The following is an 18,183-nucleotide window of genomic DNA, read 5'->3' as shown; positions in this document are numbered from 1 at the left end:
CAGGACACGTAGGATTTTTTACACAATCCTGTCAATGTAGAAATAAAAATGTACACTATTTCTCACTGTATGCAGAAGACTAGATCACAAGGATGCTTACAGTAACGCAGAAACCAGTAATCAGTGTCTTAATGCCAAACTCTAATTATAAAACTAAATGGAATGTGATGAAGTGTCATGATTCTTTACCGAGGGAAGGATGCTCTCTCTCTCTCCAGGTACTCTCCCAAAGCCTTCTGGATCTTTCCAAGCAAGTCAGCTAATCTTTCCAGCGATCTCTGTACTCCCTGAATATTCAGAACATCCATGACTAAGGGAGATTTTGAAACCTTTTTCATAAGCGCCAGAAACTCTGTACTGATGCTGAAAAGTCAAGAGGAAAGAGATTGAAAATACACACATCAGTCCCAAGACATATCACTACTGCCTTGAGGAATGGAAAAGCTTATATACAAAAGATTACTGATACAGGCCTCTTTAACCTCTTCATGAAAGTCTCCAAGGACTGAGTAACCAAGATTCTCAGATTCACACCCAATTTTGAGATATGAACATTACCTTTGGAACCTCTGTGTTTCAACTGGCAGCAGGTGCTTGATATCAGCACTACCAGTGAAGATGCCTTCCAGATAAACCCAGCGCCTCTGAACATCTATCCAGACATCAAAGAGTGCCATAATTCGATTCAGTTTGTCTTCCCAACTAAGGGCATCCTCTTCAAATACCTAAGATTAACAGATCATCAGTTTATGCAATGCACATACTCTTCCAAGTCTTGCTAGTTAGATGTCTGTTAACACACACACACACACACAGTTTCTTTATAGTTTTCTTCTTGTAAAAAATCCACCTTTCTTGAGGAGATCACTAGGGGGGCAGGGTTGGAGATAAGATTAGAAAATGAAGATAAAAACCACTAAGGCCTGCAGAGTAAAAAAACTAAGAGAAAACAAACAGCTATTAAAAACATTTGAACAGTCAGCTCCTAGGTATTTAATACAATTTAGTAAAAGCATTTACAAACTATTGCCCAAATGTCTTCCTGAAAAGGGAAATCTTAAATAAACCATCAGAAGGTCATCTATGAGGGGCAAGGCCAGACTCCATTGAGAGGCAGTGTGGCATGATGGTTTACCAGTACAGGACCGAGACTTACGAGATCTGGGTTCTAGTCCTAACCAAAGCATGGAACTCATTGGTTCACTTTGGGCAAGTCACACTCTTCTTTACAGGGTGGTTGTTGTGAAGACCAGACAAAGATGGGGAGGAGAGTTAGGTAAGCTGCCTTAAGTTCCTTGGAAGGAAGAAAGGTGAGATATAGCTATAATGAATGAATGGAGAGGGAGCTCTAAAGTCTGGGCACCATCAGTTAAAAGGCCCCCTTTCTGGTTCTGACTAAATGCATTTCTGTGACCTTGGGGGATACAGGAAGTTCTCTGTTGAAGATTACAATGTGATGAGGACATAACAGGTTGGCATGGCAGTTTATACAGTTGTGTTCCGTTCTTATTAGATTGCCTCTTTTTTAATATGGCGTTAAAGCTGAAGCACTTAATATATTCAATTATGTTGAGACAGACTTAAAATAAAGTAACAGAAAGAAAAATGTATTTGGCCAATACCTTGTAGTACGGAGAGAGCTTCATTGCAGACACACTGTTGATATGCTCTTTGACTTTGTTGAAAAGGTCATCCCAACCACGAATCAAACGACATTTGTTCTGATAATTAACCAAGTCTAGCTCATAGGTGTTCCATACTTCTCGTATCTGTAAAATGCAAAGTAATGCTGAGAATTTGTGCAGGATGACAAATATTATGACTTGCTTCAGTAAAGGAAAAACCTGGTCATTTTCTTTTATAAAGAAAAAAGCTAGATATATATGTATTTATTTAGCAAGCTTATATGCTGCCCTCTTCGCATAAGCCTCGGGGCAGCTTACAAACAAGTGATAGGACATTCTATATAGGACATATAACAAGTGATACTCTATTATGCTGGGAAGCAAGACTTGGGCCTTAAATGCTCTGCCAAGTCCTCAGATACTTTCAACACATGGGTTCTACAATGATTTCTTTCCATTTATTATTATTATTAGAACATCTCTATGCCGCCCCTTCCCGAAGCATTTAGTTAGATGTTAGAATTACATTTTAGAAAAATCCTTGTCAAAGTTCTTGCCAAACAGTTTCCTGAAAATGTGAAGCAGGAGTTCCTAGCTGAGCCAGGAAGCAGCATGATACTCCTCTCAACAACAGAATGCAAAAGGCTGCAAACCTAGAGGTAAGCCTCTTACCATCTTTCCCTCCCATCATTCTCTTGTGAGGCTTTATTCCTGCAGTTCCCTTTGCTCTTTCAATATGCAGGTGCAGAAGCAGCAACTAACGCATTTGGACATGTCTTACTGCAAGTTATGATGGGAAAGGCTCACAGTATTGTGCTTAAACTGGAAGTTAACTGGGATATACACTTATAATCCTGAACTAACGTTACCTGCTTTAAGAATTCTTCCAGTGCCATCTCTCCTTGTGCCACAAGTAGTACATCTTTCACAATCATTTCATTCTTCTGTAGGTCAACATCCCAGATTTGTCCCAGTGTTAGTTCAGAAACCACCCAGTTAACGTGTAACCTTTTCATCAGTTGTTTCCAATGACGATCTTTAAGAGCCTCTGACTTCAATTCAATCACCAGCATGTTTATCTGAGAAAGAAAAATTAAGAATAAAGAAAACTTAACTTCTGAAGTGTCAACCTGTATTATATCCAAGCACATACCAAAGGAAAGCTTACCTTCATATAACCCTTTAGGAGTCTCTGAACATATTCATAAGATGCATACTGCCGTAAGCGAGCCGGAAAATTTTTCAACTGGTTTAGTAAGCCATCTAGGCTTTGGCGAAGCTGTCAAGTTCAAAACACCAGTTTAGAAAACTTGGTAATGATTATGATTATTAATTTGACATTTTTATTACCAGATGTTCTTACTCAAGTACTCCTCATTGCTCCCCTAAAACACTGACCAGGTACCACTTTTTCCTTGTCATCTGGCAGAGACCAGCTGTAGGCCTACTCAAAAACTCTCCTTTATGCAATTATCCAAAAGCTTCAAGTATGAATTGATCTTGTCAACTGAATTATTTTCCAGAATCCTAATGGTTGCTTAGGCTGATGCCATAGGCATATATAAACCCTACAGGTTTTCTTTCTTTTTTTCTTTCAATCAATTCACCATTTTGCATCCCATAGCAAGTGGCTTTGGAACCTTCCCAAAGTTTGACTGTTGAGTGTTTGTATGTGTGTCAATGCAGTTTTTGTAATACTGACTATACCTCAAGAAATATCTTTAACTACTATACTATCATGAAAAATATTTTTAAAAATATCATGGATGGCAGATTTTACATCGAAAAATCTAAAAATACTTTTTTTGTAGCTCTCAAGTCCTTTACAAGTAAAGATGATATAGTACCTTGCGAGGTTGCACTGAAACCCAAGGTTGCTCCTTCATTTGATCAATTTGTTCCCAGACTTTGGAAAGTTCAGACCAGACTCCTTTAAGATCCTGCAGTTCTTCCAAAGCAACCTACAATGTAAGAAGTGGTTCAAACTCTGTCAGTAAGAGCAGAGACATGCATAGGACTGAATGTTTGATAGATTCCTGTGGTTATAACCAGAAAGAACTCTTTTGAATATCACTCCATAACTATAGAATACTGCTGCTGAAATGCATACACTCAAATATTGGATTTTCATACCTGTACACGTTCTTCACTTCCACTGAGGAGTCCTGTATCTGTAAGTTCCAAAGCTTCCTTGGCCTTTGCACATTTTTCACGGTCATCCTTTAGCCTCCCAAATTTTCCTTCATATATGGTAAGTGCCTGGAGAGCCTCCTCTGGTCGCAGGTTGCCCTTAAGAAAGCAGCGGTAGACGTTTTAAGGGTTACCATGATGCACTCTGAGCATGCACCAAATTTCAGCTTTACAGATAGTATGCTATTGCCTTAGCTACCTTTACATACATCTCATTGTTCTATTCCGAGAAAAAGAGGCAGAACTACCTGATTTTCAAACTCTTCTATTAAGCCAGTATCTTTGAATATGTACCTAGGCAGTGTGTACTCAGTTATCGCTATTTTTAGTGTGAAAGAGATGCTTAAATGAACTGTTATACTAGAATAAAATCTAAACAACAAGTCTTAAACTTTTGTGCCAGGATGCACAACTTGGTCATAGCCTGACTTATACTGGGCTGCAGCAGCAACATTGCCATCATGCAAATATATAGTATGAAATTAAGGAGTGGGTCCCCCAGTGTCTATTTGGGATAAAGATAGGACACAGGTGTCAAAGACCACTAATTTAAATGACAGAGGCTTACTGTTACAGGCTTTGTTTTCTCCCAATCTGTCAGCAGGTCTACTGTACGGCTCTCCACTGCTCGATCCTCTTGAACAATCTTCATCTGTAGGTTTGCCACTTGCTGCTGAATGGCAGAATCCTTTCGACGCATAATGTCATTGAAGGCACCCCATTCCCCTTCAATATTATCAATGTACAACCAAGACGAAGGAAACTGAAATCTCTGCTTCTCAAGCAAGCGCTGGCCATTGCGGTATAGCTACAAACAGAAAAATAAGGTAAAGGTTATATTAAAAATATTCCTGTTAGAAGGTCACATTATCAGCTGCTGCCATAATACCAAAAAAAAGTATCTGTATATGTAGTTGAAAGGGTAATTAATCTGGAAAGGTTACCTGAACAGTATATAAATATGACTTTATCTGGGATGAGCTTAAACAACACATGCTGATAAAGTTTTAACTTTTAAGTTGAAGTTTGTAAGAAATTAGCCAAGAGAGCTTACCTCAACTTGTTTCTCAAATTGCTTGATTTTCCGTTTCAGTGATTGCACGTAAGTGATGAAGGTTACGGCATCAGATGTGCTAGCTGTATCCACTGAATGCTGCTCCAGCTCTTGCCGTGACTATGAGTAAACAAAACATTTAGAGATCTAACAGGAAATGCAAGAACAGATCTAGTTGTGTAGGAAAGAATTATGTTTAAGATTACTACTCTGATAGGCAACACAGGTCTCTAAGGACCCAATTATGGTTTGACACATACATGGACAGCAGCTCTTAATTCAAGCAGACATCCCACAGTCATCCCACTTCTACTCATAGGATTTTTGGCCAAGACCCTCAGAAACTGAACAAGGCCATGTAATTCATTCTCTGTGTGAAGTGGGGAGCAGGAGTTACTAACAAAGAGGTCCCTTTCTTGCTTGGAGATGTTTACTGTGGCAACTGTTTTTACAATGCCAAGTTGAGAGTATACTTACCTTGGAAATTTGTGAATGGAATTCCGTCATATTTTGACCCAACATTTGGCCGAACTTGCTGAGTACTTCCTTATGCCAGGAATCATACTTTAAGTTCACCTTGGATTGTACCTACATGTTTAAGACAATGACACTTTTACTTATTACCATTCTACCTCTTCACCAACCCCCCTCAATTTTGTTATATACTATAATAACCCATTTGCCACACCTTCTACTTCTGCGTCTTCACTTGCATACATTTAATCAAAGTTCATGAAAATAAAAGCAGTGCCTGGGTTGTTGTTGTCAAGCACCAGGCATTACACTGGGATGCAGAACTGCAGGCCAAAGGGTTCCCCAGATAGCCAACCCCCTTTCACCATCATCTTTCCCACTGCCTGTGCTGTGGTTTTCCAGCTTTTGTGCCATTTCTCCCTCATTTCAGACTTTCAGAATCCCTCTCCTAAAGCTTAGTTACCTGTGGTAAGAACTCTACGCTAAAATATGCCTATACTTTGGTCCCACCCCTATGCCACTGGAATGCAGTTCCCAAGAACTTCTCTGAAATGGAATCCAGCTGCCAGGCTGAAAGAGCTACAGAATTATGTTAATGAATCAACAATGCATTTATTATACTTCAAATTATTTACCTTTCCATAGTCTATGATAACAGGTCCAAATTCTTTTCTGGTTTCTGCATTATCAAAGGTTCCTCTAGCTTTTCTTATCTGAACCAACAGTGCTTGCCATTTATTTAAATCTTCTCCAAGGCGGTTGTAGATATTTTCAGCTTGCATATCCCACAAACATTGGTACTGCAGCCAAACCTACAGGTCAAAAACACACACAGAAAGAAACCCCAAGCAAAGAATTTAGTATCTCTTTTGTATCCAATTCTCATGTCTATGAATGAATAAGTTGAAAAATGTACTTTTAAACCATTTTAATTACGGCATTGACACACAGAAGAACATTGTATTATAACTTCAAGACAAACCAAATCTCCATTTTACCTTAACATACTGTTCCACCTCTGTTACAATCCCCATGACTGCAGAGTAAGACTCTTCAAGTGCTGATGGGCCATCTGGCATCCGTGTCAATGCATTACGGTAGAATTTTTCCTCTTCTGACAGCTCATAGTGCACACCCACCTAACAAAATCCAGAATGAAGTAATTTGCTTTTTTCATTTCAAAGCAAATGATCTAATATAAATTATTCAGGATTTGTGTTAATTCTGCTAAGGCACTCTTAGATCAAAAATTATATTTCTTTATTCTTACCTGGTATCTCTGGCTTTGGATTCTAGGCAGTGACAGTATTACCATCTTCCAAGCAAACAATTCTTGGAATAGTTTGTATCGGCAATCTTCAATTGGTGGATTCAAGTAGATCACCTGATTGGTTATCCTCAGTTCATGCACAACATTCTGCAGGAATATAAAGACATGTTCTGTTTTGTCTTGCTAGATGAAGTTGTAACACAATCAAAGTTGCTTCAGTGGGAAAAAATGGTACTACATGACAGCCACAGTATTTATAACACTGTGTATAAAACACTAGTATTCACAAGCTGCATAATTATGTATTGAGTTCTTTCAAATTTTCTCCCAAACTTGACTCTTCTGTGAAGCCTTAAGCCTAACCAAGCTTAAGCACAAGTAATTAACATTTACTTGCATTCATTCCTCTGCAGTTGTCTCTCAAATACAAATATTTCTATTGTATGCTCTTTGGGGATAGAACAATACCTTCTGTTTATGAAATAATAATCCCTAATTCTAACACCACCATAATTCAGCACCAAAATCTCCAAATTTGTTATTATTAGAAGTATACCAATATATTTCATATGAGTTGCTTCATTATTTGTATTTGGGTTTTTTCCCCCAATGGTGACCATGACAGGAATAATGAGACCAAGAAGGGATGAATATCAGGTATGAGGCTAAAAGGTATTGCCCACAGCGAGGATGGAGAGAGGCATGAGCACATCTAGGTCAAAGGTACCCCAACTGCTTACTACACCAAGCCTTTAAATAAATTCCCAATGTTTGAAAAATTCTGTTATCACTAGACCTAGAAATTTTTCAGTAAAATTAAGGTTTCTCTGGTTACCAATATCTATACAAGATTAGTATCCGCTGTACTTGTACAAACATATGCAAACCTCAGTTATATTACAGTATTCCAAGACAGTTTTTCTAGCTCTAGTTGAGATTCCTTATGTATCACTGCTACGTAGCATACAAAGTGCATGGGACCAAATAAAGGTGAAGACACCACATACTTTGATCTTTGGCTCTCCACCTGGCTTATGGCTGACTTGGGGCGCATCTGTGTCCATGTCCACTTCTGCTTTGTCATCAGCTTGACCAAGCAGTACTTGTGTCCATGCTCTCAACCCAGCTTGCAGACGAACTCCCAGTATTCTCTCAATCTAGGAAACAAACACATAATGAAATTCAAGTCATTCCAGAAATGCAAGCTTTGGATATCCAGAAATCAGGACCTATCCATAGACAATATTAATCCTGCACAGATGTATATATTTTGAAACATTAGAGTTCCCTGAAAACTATTCCTATGAAGGGACAGGTCCAGACAGAATTATTAGGGATGTTTTTTAAAACATCTACTGGTCATTTCTGACTGTTTGAAATGCAAGTTGCTGGCCTCTAAGTGGAACTAACTGATGTAAGAACAATCCTTATTTTGCAGACTTTTCAAATAGAGCAGAGTAGAGATCATTTTACCCTGTAAGTTTTAATGTCTATGCCCAGTGATTAACTTCTCCTGGTCCCATTATTCTAACATAATTTGATGATTATTCATTATTCATTGTCCTTTTATCATTTTCAGGACTTACCAATTTGTAAGATTAAAATATGTTTTGTAACTAAGCAACAGGACTCAATTCTAAATTTCTAAGTACAGACAGGACTAACAGACAATCTGATACAAATGGAGCTTACTCCCTGTTAAGTGTGTGAAGAATTGCAGCTTAGTTTAGTATTTCAGTACCTGAATATGATAGGGCTATTTAAAGAAATATTGACTTCAACAGCCTTTTACTAAAAATCTCTGAACTGTGTAAAGCAGATAGCTCTGTTTCTTACCAAGTTATTAAAGTTACTTTCTCTTGACAACTTACCTCCATATCTAACTTATTAACCCAGATGGGCAAGTTGGAGTATGAATGAAGATTCAAATCATCCACAGCTTTTTGAACTCTGTTCAAGATCTCAGAGAAGGTTTTGTGATCATACATGCAAGTTTCTAAGGATCTGACTTCCAAGTCTATTTTCTCTTCAATGATAAGCAAGTCATCCACCTAAATGGCAAACAGAAAAAAGCCTTTCAAAGTTTAATTTCAGTACTCCAAATAGTCCTTTTCCATAAAACCCCCTTTTCATTAAAGAGTGTCCAAAGATCTGCCATTCTGACATGGAAACACAGCATAAGAAATTTAGCATTTAGAGGAACAAGTGCACCCCTTGTTATGAAGTATTATGATTTCTCTCCCAGGAACACTAATGTGATGCAAATATATGCTATATTTTCTAAGTTTTATAAATTAGTAGCCATACTATTCATAATACTTTGCCCTCTACAAATAACAATTTTAAAAACAAAAAGTAAGATTTTTACAAACTGATTTATTAAAAGGCTCTTTCAAAATCCATTGTTTTAGAAAAGGACCACCCCTCAATTTAGTCTGGCAGATGGCTAATGCTATCCGAACATCTGCATGGCAATAGCTCTAAAACATTACCTTATCCAGCCCAAAACCTGAACATTAAATATAAATATACTTTGAATATAAAAGTAAATTAACCTTTTCCTGGAAGTTGAAGACAGTCTCTGCCAGTCGTTGGACATATGGGTCAAGCTTGTAAGATTCCCACACCAGAGCAATGCCTTCACCAATCAAAGCCTGCACTTCTTTCTTCAGACCAGCAACTAGGAGGGAAATTGTGTTCCGTTCTTCTACCTTTTCACAGGTCCGTTCATATGTACGGACACTTTCTATCAGAGAAATGGCAAAAGGATAGAGCTGATTTGCCTGATGAGCTTTGTTAACTATTGCAAGTGGAACACGGAACCCAAGCCACTTAAGGTTACGGACTTCTTTTGACAAAGTAATTATTTCTGGAAGGAAGTTGACCTTTAGCTTGAGGACATTTCCTGTTCGGCCTCTAACACGAGTGCTTTCAATGGCGAAAATACGACCAGAAACCCCAAGGTTACGCTGCTGAACCTTCCTAGCCCAATCATCAAATATTTCTTGAGTGTTGAGCTTCATACGGAAGCTGTCACCATCTTGCTTCAGTTTCTGACCCTCCACATGGTTCTCCCAACCCTTCCCAAGAACATCTTCAACACGTTTCATGTAGGCTGTGAGCTGTCTGTCAATCTGCTTAGCCCAGATTATAGACCCTGATACAGGAGGTAAGTCCCGAACATGACTCATTTTGCAAGCCTGACTTTGTGGATACTGTACTTTGAATTTGTCGTGAAGTGACTCAATGTCGTCTTTCACACGCTGGATTAACTGTGTTTGGTATTCACGGATAGCACCTCTGATATGCGGCCTGACAAACAGAGCATTAAACCTGGAGAAGATCCTAAACATTTCATTGGCGTTCTTGGCAGTGCCAAGCTGGTCTCTTAGGCGAGCAGTAATGCGGGTTTCAACTCTATCAATTCTTTCATCGTATCTCTTCATTGCAGCTTCCCAGGCCTCTGTGCCTTCTTTGGAAACATCTAAGCCATCTACTTCTTTAACATTCTCATAAGCAAGATTCACTTCTTCAATTGCATTAGCATCAGCTGCATCAAACAATACTTCTGCTACTTTCATATCCTGAGGTTCAGGTACTTCTCCCTGATTTTGCTGGGCCACTGCAGTCACCTACGTAAAGTGATACAATCAAGCAAATCTTAGTGCAATGCAATATGAATAATCACACTTTCATGATATATATGATCAAAAGAATCAGCAACCAATCAACTAATTCACCTGTTCATTTATTTGTCATGAATTTTAAGTGCCTTTCATAATGACTTTGCAATATTTAACATATAAGCCACTATCCTCTGGAAGTGGATTTAGAACTATTTCCCCTGAATTAGAGCTATTCAAGGAGAAAATAATTTGGGTCAAGAGAAGAATGTGTTCTTACTCTCATTGCTTTGCTATCACTAATGCAATATGCATAACATATACTATTACTAGTTTTAAAAAGGTATGGAGCATCATCAACGGGGTAAAGCAAAGCAAAATTATATTACCTGAGGTCTTAGCACTCTCACAATAACTGCTCTCAGTTGCTCATGCTGTCGTCGAAACTTCCTCATTTGGTCAAGACGAGCCTGCAGCTTTCTGTGTGCAGGATTGATACGCCACACCATCTTCAGATTCTCTTCTCGCTTTCTTTTCACAATGTCTCTCAGCAAGACTTGCAGTTTCTCATATTCATCATCCCAAGTTTGAAAGACTTCAAAGCATGCAACCATGACCTGAAAGAAAGAGGTTCCATCACAAACTCTCAGTATGTTGCATCTACCTGCAGAACCTTTCAAACTTTATGGAGGAAGGGACAGGAGTACTGGATCAGATATTACAACACAGCAGAAGTTATACTCCATTTTATTGAACTCTGTCTTCCAGGTTATGACCAGCATTAACCCCTAACTGCAATCTACCCAGACATGATGATCAAGTTTTCGGGTTTGCTTCCTGTTGCCTCCTCCAAAGGAGATCTGCTTGGTGGCAACAAGGAGGTGGGCCTTTTCAGTAGCAGCCTCCCATTTATGGAAGAAACTCCCCACCAGGCACAAAGTTTAATACTTCTGACAGGACATTTAATTAGTTTTATGCTAGGTTGGAGCACTATGCCAACTGATTAACAGGTCTTGTTACTTAATTTGTGTAAGCTATTATAGCTTTTTAAAATCTGGTTTCAAATTTAGTTTCTAAATCTTGTGTTTTTATGAGGCTATTATTCTGGATTTTATACGGTATTTTATTCTATTTTCTCAGACACCGTAGACTCTTCAGAGAACTTTGGCTTTTCATTGGAACAGAAATATAATTAAGAATCATAATAAATGGAAGTAATAGTTGGAAACTTTAAAAAGTTGTTAGGTAGCATCACCGCAGAACTCAGCCTTAACAGAAAAAGCAGCCTGTTCTATTTTCAATGCTAAAGCTTCTGAGAGCCAGGAGAAGTACAATGTGACTTTTCTGGCACAGAGGTACCATTCCTTTATTTTATCTAAATTAAATTGTTTTCAGGCTACCTTTAAGGCTAAACTTTCCTTCCAAATGTTTAGTTTTAAATCCCCTTCCCCCACACACCATTTGTATTCAACAGGACTTACCTTCTCAAATTCTTCATAGGCAACATGCATCAGTTTTCGTGTCCCTAGTACTTTGAGGAGTTGGGAGCTCAAGTCTCTTGAAATTGCCTCCACAAGGCGCAGAGCCCTTTGAATAGGGTACTTGGTATTTCTGATTTTTCTTAGGTGAGTGAATATTGCAACCAATGCCTGCCTTATTTTATCCAGTTCAGTAGCAGACAACAAGTCATTCAGAGGGAAATCTTTCATCAATGGATTATAGTCATTCACTGTCTCCAATGCCTGTTTTAGACCTAGAAAGTATAACAGAAAGTTGACCTCACATCACTAACTTGCATGACCCAAATGCTAAATTTCTGCTCCACTTTGTTACTGGGCAGCTTCTAGAAGTTCTTACCTGTGTCTGTATCGAAACTGACAGTAGCATGAAAGCGTTTGCCATGTTTCAAAATGTCTAAAGTTAAGAGAACTTCAGGGCTTTCACGCTTCTCCTGAATACGGTAAAGAGCACGTTCCAAATTCAGCCAGAAGCTGATTTCTTGCAAAGCTGTGCCTGATGCAGGGTCTCGATCTAGTTTGGTCACCTTGAAAACATTAATGAGTGCTTAGCAAAACCTCTGTTGTAAAAAATATGGAGTAAAAGCACTTTAAAGCATAACCTTAAGTGGTTAGATGAGCACAGTACCTGCTGAATCCCCACCACATGATTATGTACTAAAAAGGTGCTTGGCTATGTAAACAGTGCTAGAAAATATTCTGCCAAGCTGGTATTTATATCTGTGCACAGAAAAGAGTTACATGGAGCAGAAAGCCTTTCTTTTAACACCAAGCTGAAACATGCATACTAAAGATACTAAGAAACAAATCCCGATGAACACAAAAGATTGACCTCTGAATAAACATGCACAGGCAGTATATAAGATTAACTGGTTCTGAACACACTCTCACATGCTCCAAGGTATTTATTTATATGTTTCCTCCCCAAGAAAAGCCTCCGAACAATTTGTCTACCAAGCAGCTTTTGTATGTTTGCTCAGAATTCTCTCTGTGCATTGATTTATGTAGGACATACAACAGACAAATCTAGTGCAGGGGTGGGGAACATGTGACCATACTGAGGTTAGTAAAATGCAATTCCCATCAGCCCTACCCAGCCAAGCCAGTGGCGAAGGATGATCAGAACTGCTGGAGGGCCACAGTCTAACGCAGAACTACTTCTTGAATATGAATTATGAACATACAATTCTCAATACACCCCAGATAGATTGCATACTGTAAATTCCTGCCTCATTGTAGCAAAATGCAATTGACAGAGACTCTAACAATGAACTAAAAATGGTAAAATAACCTCTTCTGAAGACAACATAGAATTATCTAATATAGTATTAAATGTTTTTTCCTCATTTACCTTTTGGATTTCTCTTATCCACCGGTTAACTCCAGATTGCAACTGGTTGAGAAAAGTAGGGTCTTCAACTTTATCACCGAAGTCAGTAACCTTTGGCTTCTCACCACGTTCATAGCATTGTTTGGCAACATTAGTAATAATTGGATGAATTGGCAAGCTGATCTCTGGTATTTCAATATTTTGCTGCAGATGCAGCAGTCCCATTTCAAGTTCTGCAATTTTTTTCTCAACTGAGGGGGCCATTTTATCACCATCCCTGTAGGTAAGGAGGAGTAAGCCAAGTAAAAATCCAAAGAACATATTCCATCCAATATGGGCTGTTCTGTTCTCTAGAGACAACATAAGGATTGTCAAGCTTCAAAGTTTTATTGAAGCTATACATCTTTTTTATAGATTTAATAAAAAGACTGGGATTCAAAAGGCCACTTGATGTGCTCCTTTTACACAGTTTTAAAAGGCCCCCCTGCAAGCCAGTGTGAATTAGTGGTTGGAGTGTGGAAATGGGACTCAGGAGACCCAGGATTTCTATTCTTCACTTGGCCATGAAGGCCATTTGGTATCTTTGGACAAATCACTGACTTTCAGGCTAACCCCTCTTACAGGGCTGTTGGAAAGATAACATGGAGAAATCATTTGCACTTGTTGGAAAAATGGGAGGAAGTCAATGTAACAATCAATCAATCAATCAATCAATCAATGGGGACCTTTAGAAGCAGCTTTGACTATGGTATGAGAAATCACATACAGCAGTAGAACATGGGGAAGCCCTGATTCACATGTGCATATGAATGGAGCTCTTCTGAAGCTCTTCGGTTCAGGGGCATTATTTTCCTTCCATATTTTCCCATCCCACCTCTATGCATTCTTTATACCTTCACTGACATAATAGCTAGAATGAGTAACAATTAAAATAATTACCTGTCCGCTTTGCCAGACTCTCTGATGTAAGATTTAAAGAAGGGAGCCACAGCATTGCTAATGAAGGAATGCAAAGTTTCATAGGGAGAGTCTTCGCTGAGAGTGAGCACTCTAAGCTGTGAGGACACAGGCTTATCTGCATCAATTACTGGTGCTCGTTTAATGAATGCCAAACTGTAAATGAGAGAAATCAGCAATCATCTCTTCAGTTTAGTTTGAGAACACACACATTTTAGGTTCATAGGGTATTTGCAGATAACAAGTATTAGCATACATTGTACAGCTTTAAAGGAAGAATCTACAAATCCTTTAAATCTTAAGTTCTTTCTAGGTTTTAATAAAGCTTTACAAAGCTAGCTTTTACAGAATATAAAAATAAAATCAAAGAGTCAAGCTTCAATAACGTTCATATTATTTTGCATGGGGGCGATAGTACCTACAAATAAACTCCACAATTTCCAGGCAGGTCAGAGTTGAGTCCCTCAGAGGCTAACAGGGTATGATTAATCCTTTCTTGAGTTGTGTGATTTCTCAGGGCATAGAGTGATTTTGTCTCCCAACATTTTTTCTGAGAGGAGGAAAGAAAAGCACTCTCTTCTGATCCTTCTCCCTTCTTGAACTTACTTCTGCTGCTTTTTGCAGGCCACAGATGAAACTGCATATCATCTGCTTGGGTTCTATATCAAAAGACTCACTCCCGCTCATAACCAAGCCTTGCTCAAGAGTAGATCTGCTATATGTGCCTTCTTCAAATGGCAGATTAGATACTTCTCGTTTAGACCTTGTGCAGGATATTCTGGGAAGGCAAACCCTTCTTTATCTGGAAGGACCTATCCTTTGCGTACTAAACTGAGTAGGGTAAAACACTAACCCAGACATTTGGAATAAACAGCACAGTTTTCCTGTAAAGCATCCAGAAAATATACTGGATGCAAACACACTCGTGAAAGTTACTAAACTTTTCTCTTTAATAACTATTTGGTATCCATTTGCCTTTTAGTCTTTAGAAGTCTGCTTTGCATCTTCGCTACATCTAGAATCACAAGAGATCTCTCCTTTTTTTCTTGTCATGTCCAAGTTAGAAAGCAGGAACAATATTTCTACAAAATGTTTAAGCATGCAAGCGGGGAAAGGAGAAAATTAAGGCAGCAGGGAAATTCCATTGACATTAGATGCCCTAATGAGAATTTCCTTCAAATTAAGTTTATTTCCAAATCTTAGAACTCCTTGTCAGTTCAATGACTAAATCAGTTATATAAACTGAAACAAGAACAAAAATCGCTCTTGCAATGGTTTATAATTTTCTAGAACATGCATATTAAAGTTGGACTGAAAGTTGAAGAGGCTGAAGACATTGCACCATTAGCTGACATCAGAAAGGCATTACTGGTCTGTTCTTCTGGCAGGACTTACACTGTCTCTCCCACCTTTCGTGATAGCTCAGTAACCATCTTGCAGGCCCCAAAACCTTCGTAGACCTTTATGATACCACAGATATCTCCCTATGCCCCAACAGTAGCATTTTTCTAAACACTTAAAGCACTGCGATTCTAGGGCAGGTGTCATCTCCCTTTCCAGGGGGTCAGAAAACTACCTAAATTCAAGCATCACCCCAATTCTTACTTGTACCACTCTTCTGAATGAATTCCTCAGGCCTCTGCCAGAAGACAGGAGCTTCAAGTCCACCTTCCATTTCCCTCTCCCCACAGCTAAGCATTGCAGGACTTTTTCATCTAAACATGCATAAGAGTGCACCCTGAATACACTGAGACATCTTTAATGCAAAAGGTATTACCAGAATACTGCAGGATCAGTTCTTAATACATTCTCAGAAGAGGAATTTAGTTGACTCACCTGTTTGATTTTATGCCATAATGTATGTCAGTGCTTATACCATAGGAAATAAACTCTTTTTCTTCCTCTCCTTCATCCCCAACATCCTCTGCAAAGAATTAAGGAGATCTTACTAGTACCAGATCTTGCAATGCACCCATCTAACAAGTATCTTTGGCCTTTTATTACTGATCATACCTTACCAATGCTTATCTATTTTTTCAGAGCTTTGGCAGCTTCAGCAAAAAGGCAGCATAAAAATATCAAAAATAAAATATTTTATGTATTTGATTACCTCCTAAGGAAAGCTGGCATTTAAACTCAAGCTCTTAAAAATGTTAAGAAATGGAAATAGGTCTACCACAGCTGGACAAAAATGACTGCCATTTAGTATAAATCTTGTATGCTAATATATACTAAATTTGGTATATATTTATTTAAAAGCAATTATAATTTTGCCAAACTGTTCTGAATTTCCTTTAGGAGTACATAGGAAAAGAACAGCATGAGATTAAAAAAAGAGCACTGTAAACTTGATTGTCAACTCAGAGGATGATGTCATCGCTTTAGCAGCCAGTACTACAGCAATGAAATCACTGCAATGCAGCAGAGCAGTAATTCCATGTAAAAGACACACCCAACTGGGGAAAGGGAAAGAGAAAGTATATGAGATGAAAGAATATATCTATTTGTAGGAAAGAAATCAACTTTAATAAAGGAAATTTTGGATATTCCCTGTAATACCATGGGCTTTGATTATGAGGGCTGAGGTAAACTACACATTATGTTTCATTGTAAAAGCTAAGCTACTTTCTGCCAAGAGCAGTCAGACTCTTATATTTTATAAGCTGAACCACCAATCAATCCTTTAAAAATGCCCAGTTATTGTCCCTTCTTCATAAAAAGGATACTGCAGCACATGCAGCCAAAATTCAGGTTTCTACAAATCTTATGGATGCCTCTTTTACATACTTTCTGGAAATTAGTTTTCTGTAAAAGTCCTACAACTCCCAGAATCCCCCAACAGCATGGAGAATTCTGGTTAAATATGCATAGCACTGTACCTTAGATTTCTTTCACCAATAACATAAGCAAACATTTTAATTTTGCTATCCCTTAGGGTAAGTAACTAACTTCAGATACAGGGCTATAATTTTCAGTATAGCATTTTAAGACATACAGTTTGTTTACTAGGCTTATTAGATACTATTAGATGTTATTTCTTTTCACCCACCTCTCTTTCAAACACTACTTAAAATTAGGACTTGATCAAAGGAGACCTACACTACAATCCCACACATGTAAGCCACCTAGTTGTTAATCATGCTTACTCTGAGTTAAGTGTATAAAGGATTGTAGTACAAGAACTAAACAGTAACTCAATATTACTGTTAGCAGTATTTATTTTTATATTAAAATTCTTGTTCCAAAAAGCTACCACTTGCAACATTTAAAACTTTATCGCAGCAACAAAGTCTCATATAAAAACTGTATCAGTACATTGTTTGGGTTATATTTTACACATATATAACTTTACCAGAATATTCAAATACTCTTACAGTATTCAGATAATCTTACTGTTTATTTAAGTTTTCCAAATGTAACACACAGAGCTGAATGCAGTGATGTAATGAATCAGCACTTAAGAACTAGGAGGCACCATTTTGAGCATGGCAAGATTAAGATTCGCGAGGCTCCTCATCTATATTTAAAAGGGTATTAAAATCATTACACTAACTACCCCAAAAACAGGTCACTTCAAACTATCAGAAAGATTTAAGACACTGTCAATGGGCATACAATGCAAAGATTAATAAAGCTATTCCAGGACTATTTAGTCAGTCATTAATTAAAGAGCTCATAAACACAGAGACTTTATGCTAAGCCTAGAATACCTATTCTGATTCTTAGAAATGGAAGCATCTAGGCTCTCTAGTTAAATTGTTCCTAAACAAAACATTTTACTTCTAATGGTTATATATGCAGCATTAAGATTTCCGGCATTCAGCTTATCTAAGATCTAGAAAGGCTCAATAAATGCAACTCAACAAGCAGCTCAGGTTGTCTTTCCGGGATAATGCCTGAACACAAAAAAAGCCCTGCCACAGATTTAATATTTGAAAAACGGTCAGTGCCTCTTGGAAAGGAATTTAAAAAGCTTGAAAATGAACATACAGTGCTTGTCAATGGCAAATTATTGCAGAAAGGTAAAACTACAAAGAATATTTAAGATAAGATTAGAATTGACTATATCCACTTTTTAACTTGATAAAACAGGAAAAAGTGCAAGGATTTACAAAATATTTTCCTATCAGGATCTCACATTTC

General features: G+C 38.0%; 1 protein-coding gene across 1 annotated transcript in view; it reads right to left on the bottom strand.

Moving 5' to 3' along the window:
- DYNC1H1 (dynein cytoplasmic 1 heavy chain 1) overlaps positions 1-18,183 on the bottom strand; it is a 57,247-nt gene that overhangs the window by 35,839 nt on the left and 3,225 nt on the right. Inside the window, exons 2-23 of the mRNA XM_044435964.1 lie at positions 15,877-15,964; positions 14,023-14,196; positions 13,105-13,360; positions 12,094-12,280; positions 11,718-11,989; positions 10,626-10,853; positions 9,169-10,245; positions 8,485-8,664; positions 7,621-7,770; positions 6,614-6,760; positions 6,342-6,482; positions 5,979-6,155; positions 5,347-5,457; positions 4,870-4,989; positions 4,384-4,623; positions 3,759-3,914; positions 3,473-3,586; positions 2,794-2,904; positions 2,495-2,704; positions 1,623-1,769; positions 559-725; positions 190-363 (exon numbers count right to left, since the gene is read on the bottom strand). Of these exons, the coding sequence (XP_044291899.1) occupies positions 190-363; positions 559-725; positions 1,623-1,769; positions 2,495-2,704; positions 2,794-2,904; positions 3,473-3,586; positions 3,759-3,914; positions 4,384-4,623; positions 4,870-4,989; positions 5,347-5,457; positions 5,979-6,155; positions 6,342-6,482; positions 6,614-6,760; positions 7,621-7,770; positions 8,485-8,664; positions 9,169-10,245; positions 10,626-10,853; positions 11,718-11,989; positions 12,094-12,280; positions 13,105-13,360; positions 14,023-14,196; positions 15,877-15,964 (4,627 nt within the window). The remainder of the gene's footprint in view (positions 1-189; positions 364-558; positions 726-1,622; positions 1,770-2,494; positions 2,705-2,793; positions 2,905-3,472; positions 3,587-3,758; positions 3,915-4,383; positions 4,624-4,869; positions 4,990-5,346; positions 5,458-5,978; positions 6,156-6,341; positions 6,483-6,613; positions 6,761-7,620; positions 7,771-8,484; positions 8,665-9,168; positions 10,246-10,625; positions 10,854-11,717; positions 11,990-12,093; positions 12,281-13,104; positions 13,361-14,022; positions 14,197-15,876; positions 15,965-18,183) is intronic.

This window comes from Varanus komodoensis, unplaced genomic scaffold, assembly GCF_004798865.1.
Source record: "Varanus komodoensis strain SLA01 unplaced genomic scaffold, ASM479886v1 scaffold3, whole genome shotgun sequence".
In the NCBI taxonomy this organism is placed as follows: Eukaryota; Metazoa; Chordata; class Lepidosauria; order Squamata; family Varanidae; genus Varanus; species Varanus komodoensis.
The sequence above is the reverse complement of the archived record's forward strand: the minus strand, read 5'-3'. Positions and strand labels throughout refer to the sequence as shown.